The following is a 15,340-nucleotide window of genomic DNA, read 5'->3' as shown; positions in this document are numbered from 1 at the left end:
TAGTTGGTATATTTCACTCCTGTACACCCTCTCATCTCCATCTGAGATTCTGCCAACAATGGTTGTTTCATCAACAAATTTATAGATGGCATTTGAGCTATGCCTAGCCCCATAGTCATGAGTGTAGAGAGAGTGGTGCTGTGAGCTAGCATTCCTGAGGTGCATCTGTGTTCATCGGCTGACTGGTTACACAACAACCTCTCGCTCAAAGTCGGAAAGACCAAGGAGTTAATTATTGTCTTCAGGAGGAGGAAAGTGAAGGTCCATGAGCCAGTCCTCATTGGGGGATCAAAGGTGGAGAAGGTCAACAACCTTGAATTCATCGGTGTTATCATTTTAGAGGATCTGTCCTAAGTACCATTACAAAGAAAGCACAGCAGTGCTTCTACTTTTTTAGAAGTTTGCAAAGGTTTGGCATATTATCTAAAACTTTGACAAACTTCTGTGGATGTGTGGTGGAGAGTTTATTGACTGATTGCATCACAGCCAGGTATTGAAACACCAATGGCCTTGAACGGAAAATCCTTTAAGAAGTTGTGGATACGGTCCAGTCCATCATGAGTAAAGCCATTGAGTACATCTGCACAGAACAATGTTGAAGGAAAGTAGCACGCATCATCGAGGGCTCTCACCATCCAGACCATGCTCTCTTCTCATTGCTGCCATCAGGAAGAAGATACAGGAGCCTCAGGATCCACACCACCAGGTTCACAAACAGTTATTGCTCCTCAACTATCAGGTTCTTGAATCAAAGGGATAACTCCACTCAACCTCACTTGCACCACCACTGAACTGTTCCCACAACCTATGTCTCACTTTTAAGGATTCTTGCTCTCAATATTTATTGCTTATTTATTTATTTATTTATTTATTTATTTGTTTTTCTTTTTGTATTTGCACAGTTTTTTGCCTTGTACACATTGGTTGTTTGTCCATCCTGTTGGGTGCAGTTCTATCATTGATTCTATTGTGTTTCTTAAATTTACTGTGAATGCTTCAAGTAAATAAATCTTGCGGTTGTATATAGTGACATATATGTACTTTGATAATAAATTTACTTTGAATATTAGCTGTGTGACAGTGAGTAAGAAAGAAAGTCTTGTCGTTTTGTTAGATCTAATTTAACCTCAAACATCTATGTAGTGACAGTGTTTGAGTAGGTGTGTGTAAATTTTCATAATAGTGCTTCTTCACTTGCTTTTTCTTTGCTGGCACAAGATCTTCAAAACTTTGATGATAAAAATTAAAAAGAGGCCTAAGTTTAGTTATGGCATGAGCATTGAAGTGTTTACTTTTTAAAATTGGGAATTCTGAAATTGTGTAGTGTTTTCCTAGGTACATAGCTATAAATGGAATTGTATTTCCACATCTAAAAATCTGGGATTGTGGAAGTTATTCTTGTCAAACATTGCCTCTGATTTGTAGTGTATTTCTACAAACAAGTTATTGTACTTGGTGTGTTTTGGTGATGGTCATATTTTCTACAATATTTATTCTTTCTCATCTATAATCCCACTAAAATATTAAAGCTGATACTAAATATTGTATCAGTTGGATTCATTTCATCAATATGCTAATCAAATATCTATATTCATCTAAGATAATGAAACTATTCTGCCTGAGTTGGCTAAAATGGTGATTGATTTGACAAACTGAGCATCAATTTTTTATCAAAGCATGTGACTAATTTATTTTTGATCAAGTACTTTTTTATATATATATTTGGCTATTATTTCTAATAAAATGAAATCCTTCTACAGACCCTCTGCTACACCATATCTTGAGCTTAAGATAATGAATTGATGTTTCTGATGAATCTTGGATACATTTTCTCTCAATCACTCCACCCCCATCCTGAATAGAAATATTTTGATTTCATTGGGTATGCTTCTGGCGGAATGAGTGCGATATGAGGAGATGTTACACAATTTTCTTTTCACATAAAGATGTCGATTCTAATCGAGCCAGAGAGATGTCACTGAGCTGTAGTGATCTTGAATGACAAAAGCTAAAAGTTTAAAACTAATTTTGCATTAATCAGTCAGGAAAGGCATCATTGGTGATAAATGAGATATTCAGCAGCAAAATGGGTACCAACTACTGTATATACTGCTTTTGTTGGAATTAAAGTATGATGTAGTGATAGGGAAATTGTTTTGTGCCCAATTAAAGGGTGTTTGATGCTGGACAGAGAATAGTATTGTCTTGCTCAGCAGAGACATCCCTTTTAATTATGATACAAGTTCACCCACACTTTACCCCAACAATCCTGTCAATGAAAATGATTTTTTTATTAATGGAAAATAGATTACGGTATAACATTTTATTACTTTCTGATGAAGTTCCCTTCTTTTGTGCTAGGATGTGAAGCTGACAGCCAGCAATGATGATTACTACTTTGTGTTTGAAGATTATTTGTACCAGGTTAGTCAAAGTTTCTGATAAATCATGTAGGGTGGCTGATACTTGTAAAAACATTGAGTAATTAATTTCATTATTTCCATTTTTAGAGCCAAATCTAATAAGAAATTTTGAGAGATTTTAACCACTTTTATTTGTGTTAGTTAATGTTTTTGTTTGGAATCTTTTTATCAACAGTTAATTCTTTTGTCAATAATACATTTTTAACAGATAAATACTTGCTGTATTAAGCATTAAGACTGATATAAACAGTTTGAGCAGAGAAATGCTGTTCAGACTGGTCAGCCAACTGTTCATTTTGTTTTGATTTAGCAGATCTTTAGATTGGGAGAAAGCCCTACACCAGAGAAGAATGTAATTGTTTACAGAGTGTGGGCCAGAGCATCAGCTTTATCTAAATATTTAACTTTACTTTAGGTAGATTGCCTGGAAACTCATGTTTAGTCACTGGCGCTTAACCATATATAGTCACATCAGTGCATTGTACACTACCTAAGTTGATCCTCAAGTTTCATAACAATGTTTTGGAAAGTATCTTAAGAACAATTATGCAGCTAAGGAGGATATTATAGAAAATCTTGCAGGAATGACATTACAACTTAATTAATGTATTTTTTAAAAATATTTACTTGTCTACACGTAGACACTTATGTAGTGGTTAGGAAAATGTGGAATCCACAATTAAGAATGGGAAAAATGTAGCTTTGACCAGTGAGAATTGGATACTGACTCAAAAGAATTGTCTAATTCATTGAAAGTTTTCAAATAGGGAAAATGAAACTTGCAGTTATATTGCGATTTTATAGATGATCTTGCAGTGCAGTTAGAGATTGGCAGCCGTGGTGTTGTGGGCATCACTGAGTCATGGCTGAAAGAAGATTATAGTTGAGAGCTTAACATTCAAGGATGCAAATTGTATTGAAAGTAAGTAGAGGGTGTACCGTGGCTCTGTTGGTAAAACCATGAAATCAGATCCTTAGCAAGATAGAATTGGAAGATGTAGAATCATTGTGGGTAGTGTTAAGGAACTGCAGCAGTAAAAATACCCTGATGAGAGTTGTATGCAGGTCTCTGAACTGTAGCCAGGATGTGGGTTACAAATTACAGTGGGAAATAGAAAATGCATGTCAAAAGGGCAATGTTTTGCTAGTTATGGCGGATTTCAATATCCAGATACAGTGGCATGCAAAAGTTTGGGCACCCCTGGTCAAAATTTCTGTTACTGTGAATAGCTAAGCGAGTAAAAGATGAAAACAACAGGAATTCTGCAGATACTGGAAATTCAAGCAACACACATCAACACACCTGACGAAGGGTCTCGGCCTGAAACGTCGACTGTACCTCTTGCTAGAGATGCTGCCTGGCCTGCTGCGTTCACCAGCAACTTTGATGCGAATAAAAGATGACCTGATTTCCAAAAAGCATAAAGTTAAAGGTCACACATTTCTTTAATATTTTCAGCAAGATTATTTCTTTTATTTCCATCTTTTACAGTCTCAAAATAACAAAAAAGGAAAAGGGCCCGAAGCAAAAGTTTGGGCACCCTGCATGGTCAGTACTTAGTAACACCCCCTTTGGCAAGTATCACAGCTTGTAAACGCTTTCTGTAGCCAGCTAAGAGTCTTTCAATTCTTGTTTGTGGGATTTTCGCCCATTCTTCCTTGCAAAAGGCTTCTAGTTCTGAGATTCTTGGGCCGTCTTGCATGCACTGCTCTTTTGAGGTCTATCCACAGATTTTCGATGATGTTTAGGTCGGGGGACTGTGAGGGCCATGGCAAAACCTTCAGCTTGCACCTCTTGAGGTAGTCCATTGTGGATTTTGAGGTGTGTTTAGGATCATTATCCTGTTGTAGAAGCCACCCTCTTTTCATCTTCAGCTTTTTTACAGTCGGTGTGATGTTTGCTTCCAGAATTTGCTGTTATTTAATTGAATTCATTCTTCCCTCTACCAGTGAAATGTTCCCCGTGCCACTGGCTGCAACACAAGCCCAAAGCATGATCGATCCACCCCGGTGCTTAACAGTCGGAGAGGGGTTCTTTTCATGAAATTCTGCACCCTTTTTTCTCCAAACATACCTTTTCCCATTGCAGCCAAAAAGTTCTATTTTAACTTCATCAGTTCACAGGACTTGTTTCCAAAAAGCAACAGGCTTGTTTAGATGGGCCCTTTTCCTTTTTTGTTATTTTGAGGCTGTAAAAGATGGAAATAAAAAAGTAATCTTGCTTAAAATATTAAAGAAATGTGTCATCTTTAACTTTATGCCTTTTGGAAATCAGGTCATCTTTTACTCGCTTAGCTATTCACAGTAACAGAAATTTTGACTGGGGTGCCCAAACTTTTGCATGCCACAGTAGATTGGGAGAACCAGGCTGGTGCAGGATCTCAAGAGAGGAAATTGAGATTATGAGATTATGAGCCTATGAGATGGATATGAGAGTGCCTAGTTCAGACCACTAGGAGATCAGCTATTTTGGATTGGGTGTTGTGTAATAAACCAGATTTGATTAAGTAGCATAAACCAGCGGTCCCCAACCACAGGGCTGCAAAGCATGTGCTACCGGGCCGTGAGGAAACAATATGAGTCAGCTGCACCTTTCCTCATTCCGCCACTGTTGAGCTTGAACGCACGTGAGGTCATTACCCGCGTGTCATCCATGTCAGCACGGGAAGAAGGTCAACTCCTCGAGCTTGCAAATGACGGCAGGCTGAAAAGTATGTTTGACATAACATCTCTGCCGGCATTCTGGATCAAAGTCAAGGCTGAATATCCTGAGATAGCCACAAAACCACTGAAAACGTTGCTTCCATTTCCAACATTCTTCTGTGAAGCGGAATTTTCTGCAATGAATGCAACGAAAACTAAATTGCGGAATAGACTTGACATAAGGAACCCCCTTCGAGTATTGCTGTCTCCCATCACCCCTCGATAGGACCGTCGTGTTGCAGGGAAACAAGCCCAGGGCTCCCACTGATTCAGCGATATTGGTGGGTTGCAATGATTTTATATGTTCATACGGGGAAAATATACGCTGTGTGTTTAATATCCAAACATTACTTAAAATGTTACGATGCTATTGACTTACTTATATAACCATATAACAATTACAGCGTGGAAACAGGCCATCTCAGCCCTTCTAGTCTGTGGCAAACGCTACTCTCACCTAGTCCCTCCGACCTGCTCTCAGCCCATAACCCTCCATTCCTTTCCTGTCCATACAGCTATCCAATTTTTCTTTAAATGATAATATCGAACCTGCCTCTACCACTTCTACTGGAAGTTCGTTCAACACTTACTTCAAGCTCCCCTGTCCTCCCCTGATAATTGACTCATGAGTATATTTATGCGAGGAAAATATGCGCTGTGTATTTAATATTAAATTCGTTAGATAAACCCTTTTAGAAACGAAATTGAGTGTATCAGCCACTTATCACCTATATTCCGGTCGTGATTAACATCACCCCCCTCCTGAACAGAATCGCCAAAATCGATTTGCAGGAAAATAAATTGACAGGTACACGCATGTGCACTGGTGCCCACGCAAGGCTTCATGGTCATTGTAGTCTTTCTTTGGGTAAACACAACGTATTTGACTGCTACTCTTGTCCGTTGGCAACCCTACCACCCCCGTCCCCCAGCCAGTCGGCCGGTCTGCAAGAATATTGTCAATATTAAACCGGTCCACAGTGCTAAAAAGGTTGGGGACCTGTGGCATAAACCCTTAGGCAGTGATCATAATATCACAGAGTTCATCCTTCAATTTGAGAGGGGGAAGCTGAAGTCAAATATACCAGTTTTACAGTGGAGTAAAGGGACTTTTCGGGCGGGTGGAGCTCGTCAGCCTTGGACGGCAGCCCGCCTAAGAGAAGGAAAACTCTGATTTTAAGCCTCTATTTCCTAGTAGCAATACCCACCCATGGGAAAGGCTTCAGGAGTAAACCCTGAGGAAGAAATCCGGAGCCGGGGTCCCTAAGGCATTTTGATGTTGTTTACACCTTCACTCTGGCAACCTCTGCGACGATACTGGTGCCAAGCTGTATCGATGCTTGCCCTTCCCTTCGACTACATCAGTGATGTGGAGTGGGGGAACCCGCTGCATGGGAAACAGCCGGTTCTTCAAATCTTCATACCCAGGCTTGTGGCCTGGAGAGGACACAGTCCCTCAGAGGCACAAACCCGTGTTCCCCGGAGAGCGATGGCTGTCTACTCCTACTACCATGGGACTTAAAGAGGCATGAGAGAGGAGCTGGCCAAAGATGTTTGGAAGGGGACATTAGCTGGGATGACAGCAGAGTAGCAGTGTCTGGTCTTTCTGGGAGCAAGTTGGAAGACACGGTATAGATATATTCCAAAGCAGTAGTAGTATTCTAAGGGCATGATGATGCAACCATGGTAACAAAGCCAACATAAAAACAAAAGAGGGGGTGTGTAGTAGAGCAAAAACTAGTGAGAAGTTAGAGTATTAGAAAGCTTTTAAAAACCAACAGAAGGGAATGGAAAAATGTCCTAAAGAGGGAAAAGATGGAATATGAAGGTAAGCTTGCCAATAATATCAAAGAGAGTACCAGAAGTTTTTACAGATATATGAAGAGTAACTGAAAGGCGAGAATATATTTTGAGCTGCTGGAAAATTATGCTGGAGAGGTAGTAATTGGGAATAAGGAAATGGCAGACGAACTGAATATGTATTTTGCATCAGTTTTCACTGTGGAAAACACTAGCAGCGTGCCAGAAGTTCAAGAGCGTTAGGGGACTGAAGTGGAACTATTATGAATGATCTTTCAAGAATTAATAGATTCTGACATGGTTCCAGAGGACTGGAAGGTTGCAAATATCACTCCATTCTTCAAGAAGGGAGGGAGACAGAAGAAAGAAAATTATAGATCATTTAGTCTGACCTCATTGGTTGGGAAGATGTTGGAGTCAATGGTTATGGATGATACTTCAGGGTACTTGGAGGCACATGACAAAATAGGCCAAAGTCAGATTTAGTCAAATGTAATTTTAAATAAAAATTCTGGCAAAAAAAGAAAGTCACATACCACACAGAATGAAGGGTCTTTTCTTCTTATTTGAATTGCCAAGTAATAGAGAGCCATTTTCTTTTATGCAGAATCAATCTGCAGATGTGGTGAGTTGAAGGCCTTTCACATTTCATTCCTTCAAACACTTTCAGCTATACATCTTATACCTGTATTTGCACAGAAAGTTTCCCTTCTTGTAAACCTTTCTCTGAGAATTCATTTCAGGTGATGGCCTAGAGATTCTATCATTTACATAAATGGTTGTTTTATAACACAACTGAATTAATGACCCAGCTAAATTTAAATTTAAGGCACTGTACACTATGGAAAAATTAATAGGATCCTCCCCAATTATGCCATGTTCACTTGTGGCAGTCACTGGGCATGCACAAATAAAAAAATTCCAACTTCAATGGTGCAAAATTTTTCAGTTCATGTAACGGCCAATGGACCAATACCACAACCCACAGCATAGGGAAAAATAAAACTGAATTGAATACACTGATAAATTAGACACAAAGATCATTTTGTAGGATTAAACTTTGCCCATTTTATCTGATGTAGGCAATGTATTTAAAAAAAAGAGGTCTGATTTCAGTTGGAGGAGCAGGTAGTGTTGAGGAAACAGATAAGACGTGGAAGGATTTAGACAGATTAGGAGAATGGGTAAGAAAGTGACAAATAAAATACAATGTTGGAAAATGCATGATCATGCACTTTGGTAGTAGAAATAAATGTGCGGACTGTTATCTAAACGTGGAGGAAATCCAAAAATCTGAGGTGCAAAAGGGATTTGGGAGTCCTTGTGCAGAACACCTTAAAGGTTAACTTGCAGGTTGAGTTGGTGGTGAGGAAGGCAAATGCCATGTTAGCATTCATTTCAAGAAGTCTAGAATATAAGAGCAAGGATGTGATGCTGAGGCTTTATAAGGCATTGGTGAGGCCTCACCTTGAGTATTGTGAACAGTCCACAAACTTGGCTACAAAGTCATCAATTCCTTCATCCAAATCATTATCATCCAAATCGTAGAAAACCTATAGCACAATACAGGCCTTTGGCCCACAAAGCTGTGCCGAACATGTCCTTACCTTAGAAATTATCTAGGGTTACCCATAACCTACTTTTCCGAGCTCCATGTACCTGTCCAAGAGTCTCTTAAAAGACCCTATCATATCCGCCTCCACCATCGTCGCCGGCAGTGCATTCCACGCACTCACCACTCTCTGCGTAAAATACTTACGCCTGACATCTCCTCTGTACCTTCTTCCAAGCACCTTAAAACTGTGCCCTCTCGTGCTAGCCATTTCAGCCCTGGGAAGAAGTCTCTGACTATCCACACAATCAATGCCTCTCCTTATCTTATACACTTATATAATCTTATAACATATAATGTAAAAAGAAGTGGTCCCAACACTCTCCACTGCAGGACACCACTGATCACTGGCATCCAATCAGAAAAGGCTCCCTTTTATCTTCCCCAGTCTTTACCTCCTGCCAATCAGCCAACACTCTACCCATGCTGTTATATTTCGTGTAATACCATGGGTTCTTACCATGGGTTGTTACCATGCTAAGCAGCCTCATGTGCGGCACTGTTTCAAAGGCCTCCTGAAAATCCAAGTACACAACATCCACCTGTCTCTCCTGCTTGTTATTTTCTCAAAGAATTCCAACAGATTTGTCAGGCAAGATTTTCCCTTAAGGAACCAGAGTGGTAGATCAACAAGTGCAGTGGCTCTGGGGAAAGTAAATGTTAAGCTGACATGCAAAGAAAGAAATAAAGGTTGAGCGTGGTGAAGCTAATCTTCTGAGTTGCGCATATTTTAATGCAAGGAGAATTGTATGTAAGGCAGGTGAAAGTAGAGCATGGATATAAGTGGGTTCAATTATGATTTTGTAATCATTAGTGAGACTTGGTTGCGGGGGGGACAGAACAGTGTTCTGGGTTTCCATTGTTTTAGACATGATAGAGTAGAGGTATGAGACAGGGCAGGTGACAGAAGTGTGTGCAGAGGAACATGTTAAATTTATTTCATTAATCAATTCATTGACAATTTTAATCTATTTTGGGAACACATCACATTTTTCAAACCTGATAGTCCTCATCCAAACAGCCTGGTCTCATGGATGCTGTCTGCAACATATTCCACTGCACTCTGGAAAACCCACACTTGACTATTTACAATCAATAGCATGTGTGATCCTTCCCTAACTACTTCCTCCTCACCATGCACCAGTTCTGTAGATGTTACTCATTTTCAGACCATTGTCAGTGGAAGGCCCCTCCAATTGAACTATCTTATTAAAAGTGCGAACAGAAATAACCTTCTCTTAAAATCTACCTCCCTTGTTTCACGACTCCAGACTACTCTGTTTAAGCTAGTTTTTGAAATGTGAGGTCCTTTTCAAATAAGATTTTTACCTATAAGTTATTTTATTGCCTCTCCAGACCTTGATTTTATGTTCTTAGCCGAGACCTGGTTAAAGCCAAATGAATACAGTCAGTTCTTTGAACTGTTCTCCTGACTGTGACAGTTTCGGTATCCTAAGATCCAGTGGCCAAGGTGGTGAACTTGCCACTATGTTCAAACAGCATTTTAGATGTATCTTACTGTCTGTACATACTCTTTCAAGTTTTGAGGTACATATGTTTAAAATTTGTGGTACAGCTCCTGCCCTCTGTGTCATCATTTATCACCCTCCTAAATCCAATGCTTGCTTTCTCTTGGGATTCTTAGAACTCTTATCCTCTGTTATATTGAACTATGGCAGGATTATGGCAACTGAATTCATGAACTTACTAGACAGCCAAGATATTACGCAGTGTATCACTAAGACCACCTATTGACATGGAATTACACTTGACTTAGTAATGACAAAGGGGTTAAACATCCCTTGAAACTGGAGTTTTTCCAAATGCCTTCTAAATTGCGACTGTTAAACTGCTACCAGACCTTAATAGTGAGGTACTAGCTAACTATAGGCTTATGTCAAATCTTCCCTTCCTGGAAAAGATTCTTGAGAAAGTAATTTTCAAGCAACTCGACAATTTTCTGAATGAGGACAATATTTAGTCAGGATTTAAAGCAAACCACAGCATGGAGATGGCTCTTACCAAAGTTGTCTTTGACCTTAGGCTCAGTGCTGATGCCACGAGGTCTTAGCTCTAAGTATTGGTTAAAATATGAAGATGGTTGGGGAAAGAAATAAGAGTACTTAGCTTTGTATTAGCTCAGTAGTATTAAGTATTATTTGGTAACCAGAAAGACACAATCAAGATTTGAATAGCTCAGACTCAGCAGAAAGCAGTTGATTGGGCAGTCGAGGTCAGGTGACCAAACATTTTGAAAAGCGCAAACAGATAAATAGAGGGATAGCTCAAGCAAAGCGGCCAGTGGAAAGCGGCCAGAGCGTGAGTGGGCCAGTGAAGGAGTGGAGATTTGAGGCTTTGACTCGAGAGGCTTTGACGAGAAGAGGCGGAGGACAAGCTAGCTCGCAGTTAGTCTTTACAATGTCCCCTGAGACGGTGATGTGCCTCTCATGTGAGATGTGGCAGTCTTGGGGGAACGCCCCTGTCCTGCAGAGTCACATCTGCCAGAAGTGCATACGGCTGGGCGATCTGGAAGACCGTGTAAGGAATCTGAAGCAGCAACTGGATGACCTTCGACTCATAAGGGAGAATGAGGCAGTCATAGATGAGAGCTACAGGGAGGTAGTCACACCTAGGCTGTCGGAAGCAGGTCGTTGGGTGACAGTCAGAGGGGGGAAAGCGAAGGTGAGCAGACAGGTAGTGCAGAGCACCCCTGTAGCCATTCCCCTGAATAATAAGTTTACCGTCCTGGATACTGTTGGCGGGGACGACCGACCAGGCGTGAGCCACGGTGGCAGGGCCTCCGGCACTGAGGCTGACCCTGTGGTGCAGAAGGGTGGGACGGAGAAGAGGAGAGCTGTTGTCATTGGAGACTCTATAGTCAGGGGAGCAGACAGGAGATTTTGTGGACGTGAGAAGGACACCCGCATGGTTTGTTGCCTCCGGGGTGCCAGGGTCTGGGATGTCTCTGACCGCGTGCACGACATCCTGGTACGAGAGGGAAAGCAACCAGAAGTCGTGATACATGTTGGGACCAACGACATAGGCAGGAAGAGGAATGAGGTCCTGAAGTGTGAGTTTCGGGAATTAGGCAGAAGGCTGAAGAACAGGACCTCAAGGGTGACGTTCTCAGGATTGCTGCCAGTGCTACGTGACAGAGATGGTAAGAATTGGAGGAGATGGCAGTTGAATGCATGGCTGAGGAGTTGGTGCAGGGAGCAGGGTTTTAGATTTTTAGATCATTGGGATCTCTTCTGGGAAAGGTGGGACCTGTACAGATTGGATGGGTTGCACCTGAACTCGAGGGGGAGCAATATCCTTGCAGGTAGGTTTGCTAGCATGGTTTGGGAGGGTTTAAATTAATTTGCAAGGGGGATGGGACCCAGAGCGACAGAGCAGTGAAAGAAGTGCATGAAGTAAAGCCAGATCTAACATATAGAGAGGCTTTGAGGAAAGAGAAGCAGAATAAACGGTGTAAAGACAGTAAGGTAGAAGGGCTGAAATGTGTGTACCTCAATGCAAGAAGCATCAGGAACAAAGGTGATGAACTGAGAGCTTGGATACATACATGGAATTATGATGTAGTGGCCATTACAGAGACTTGGCTGGCACCAGGGCAGGAATGGATTCTCAATATTCCTGGATTTCAGTGCTTTAAAAGGGATAGAGAGGGTGGAAAAAGGGGAGGAGGGGTGGCATTACTGGTCAGGGATACTATTACAGCTACAGAAAGGGTGGGTAATGTAGCAGGATCCTCTTTTGAGTCAATATGGGTGGAAGTCAGGAACAGGAAGGAAGCAGTTACTCTACTGGGGGTATTCTATAGGCCCCCTGGTAGCAGCAGAGATACAGAGGAGCAGATTGGGAGGCAGATTTTGGAAAGGTGCAAAAATAGCAGGGCTGTTATCATGGGTGACTTTAACTTCCCTAATATTGATTGGCACCTGATTAGTTCCAAGGGTTTAGATGGGGCAGAATTTGTTAAGTGTGTCCAGGATGGATTCCTGTCACAGTATGAGGACAGGCCGACCAGGGGGAATGCCATACTAGATCTAGTACTAGGTAATGAACCGGGTCAGCTCACAGATCTCTCAGTGGGTGAGCATCTGGGGGACAGTGACCACTGCTCCCTGGCCTTTATAATTATCACGGAAAAGGATAGAATCAAAGAGGACAGGAAAATTTTTAATTGGGGAAAGGCAAATTATGAGGCTGTAAGTCTAGAACTTGCGGGTGTGAATTGGGATGATGTTTTTGCAGGGAAATGTACTATGGACATGTGGTCGATGTTTAGAGATCTCTTGCAGGATGCAAGGATGCAAGGGATAAATTTGTCCTGGTGAGGAAGATAAAGAATGGTAGGGTGAAGGAACCATGGGTGACAAGTGAGGTGGAAAATCTAATCAGGAGGAAGAAGGCAGCATACATGAGGTTTAGGAAGCAAGGATCAGATGGGTCTATTGAGGAATATAGGGAAGCAAGAAAGGAGCTTAAGAAGGGGCTGAGAAGAGCAAGAAGGGGGCATGAGAAGGCCTTGGTGAGTAGGGTAAAGGAAAACCCCAAGGCATTCTTCAATTATGTGAAGAAAAAAAGGATAACAGGAGTGAAGGTAGGACCGATTAGAGATAAAGGTGGGAAGATGTGCCTGGAGGCTGTGGAAGTGAGCGAGGTCCTCAATGAATACTTCTCTTTGGTATTCACCAATGAGAGGGAACTTGATGATGGTGAGGACAATATGAGTGAGGTTGATGTTCTGGAGCATGTTGATATTAAGGGAGAGGAGGTGTTGAAGTTGTTAAAATACATTAGGACAGATAAGTCCCTGGGGCCTGACGAATATTCCCCAGGCTGCTCCACGAGGCGAGCGAAGAGATTGCTGAGCCTCTGGCTAGGATCTTTATGTCCTCGTTGTCCACGGGAATGGTACCGGAGGATTGGAGGGAGGCGAATGTTGTCCCCTTGTTCAAAAAAGGTAGTAGGGATAGTCTGGGTAATTATAGACCAGTGAGCCTTACGTCTGTGGTGGGAAAGCTGTTGGAAAAGATTCTTAGAGATAGGATCTATGGGCATTTAGAGAATCATGGTCTGATCAGGAACAGTCAGCATGGCTTTGTGAAGGGCAGATTGTGTGTAACAAACCTGATAGAGTTCTTTGAGGAGGTGACCAGGCATATAGATGAGGGTAGTGCAGTGGATGTGATCTATATGGATTTTAGTAAGGCATTTGACAAGGTTCCACACGGTAAACTTATTCAGAAAGTTAGAAGGCATGGGATCCAGGGAAGTTTGGCCAGGTGGATTCAGAATTGGCTTGCTGCCTGCAGAAGGCAGAGGGTGGTGGTGGAAGGAGTACATTCGGATTGGAGGATTGTGACTAGTGGTGTCCCACAAGGATCAGTTCTGGGACCTCTACTTCTTGTGATTTTTATTAACAACCTGGATGTGGGGGTAGAAGGGTGGATTGGCAAGTTTACAGACGATACAAAGGTTGGTGGTGTTGTAGATAGTGTCAAGGATTGTCAAAGATTGCAGAGAGACATTGATAGGATGCAAAAGTGGGCTGAGAAGTGTCAGATGGAGTTCAACCCGGAGAAGTGTGAGGTGGTACACATTGGAAAGACAAACTCCAAGGCAGAGTACAAAGTAAATGGCAGGATACTTGGTAGTGTGGAGGAGCAGAGGGATCTCGGGGTACATGTCCACAGATCCCTGAAAATTGCGTCACAGGTGGATAGGGTAGTTAAGAAAGCTTATGGGGTGTTAGCTTTCATAAGTCGAGGGATAGAGTTTAAGAGTCGCGATGTAGTGATGCAGCTCTATAAAACTCTGGTTAGGCCACACTTGGAGTACTGTGTCCAGTTCTGGTCACCTCACTATAGGAAGGGTGTGGAAGCATTGGAAAGGGTACAGTGGAGATTTACCAGGATGCTGCCTGGTTTAGAAAGTATGCATTATGATCAGGGATTAAGGGAGCTAGGTCTTTACTCTTTGGAGAGAAGGAGGATGAGAGGAGACATGATAGAGGTATACAAGATAATAAGAGGAATATATAGAGTGGATAGCCAGCGCCTCTTCCCCAGGGCACCACTGCTCAATACAAGAGGACATGGCTTTAAGGTAAGGGGTGGGAAGTTCAAGGGGGATATTAGAGGAAGGTTTTTTACTCAGAGAGTGGTTGGTGCGTGGAATGCACTGCCTGAGTCAGTGGTGGAGGCAGATACACTAGTGAAGTTTAAGAGACTACTAGACAGGTATATGGAGGAATCTAAGGTGGGGGCTTATATGGGATGCAGGGTTTGAGGGTCGGCACAATATTGTGTGCCGAAGGGCCTGTACTGTGCTGTACTACTCAATGTTCTATGTATAATTATGCACCTTAGCTATATAGATGTCTGTGTATGTATATATGTGCCTAAGACTTTTGCACAGTACTGTAAGTGCTACCTTCAACACAATTGACCACAACACTCCCCTAGATCACCTTGAGAACTGGGTTGGGCTCTTGTAGTGTCCTTAATTGGTTTCATTTATATATCTTGGAGACAGAATTTTTTGTCTATTTTGGAAACTGTTTTTCAAAGAAAATGATTTAGCCTTTGATGTTGTTCATACGAGCTCATAGTTCGTATGCCTGACCATTGGCTGCCTAAGAGAATGCTTAATGGCGAACTACAGAAAGGAAAGCATTCCCCTGGAGGCTAAAGGAAACACTGTAAAAGACATCCTGAAAGCGTCACTAAAAGCCGTTTGGCAACAACCCAGACACATGGGAACATATCACTCAGGATCGGGTTGAGTGGTGCTT

At 41.9% G+C, this 15,340-nt stretch overlaps 1 protein-coding gene across 2 annotated transcripts in view; it reads left to right on the top strand.

Moving 5' to 3' along the window:
• Nucleotides 1-15,340, top strand: part of tbc1d19 (TBC1 domain family, member 19) — a 148,028-nt gene that overhangs the window by 94,588 nt on the left and 38,100 nt on the right. For both annotated transcript variants that reach the window (XM_063043328.1, XM_063043329.1), the window contains exon 13: nt 2,362-2,424. In XM_063043328.1, coding sequence (XP_062899398.1) covers nt 2,362-2,424 — 63 coding nt within the window. The remainder of the gene's footprint in view (nt 1-2,361; nt 2,425-15,340) is intronic.

This window comes from Mobula hypostoma, chromosome 3 (genome assembly GCF_963921235.1).
Source record: "Mobula hypostoma chromosome 3, sMobHyp1.1, whole genome shotgun sequence".
NCBI classification, from domain to species: Eukaryota; Metazoa; Chordata; class Chondrichthyes; order Myliobatiformes; family Myliobatidae; genus Mobula; species Mobula hypostoma.
The sequence above is the reverse complement of the archived record's forward strand: the minus strand, read 5'-3'. Positions and strand labels throughout refer to the sequence as shown.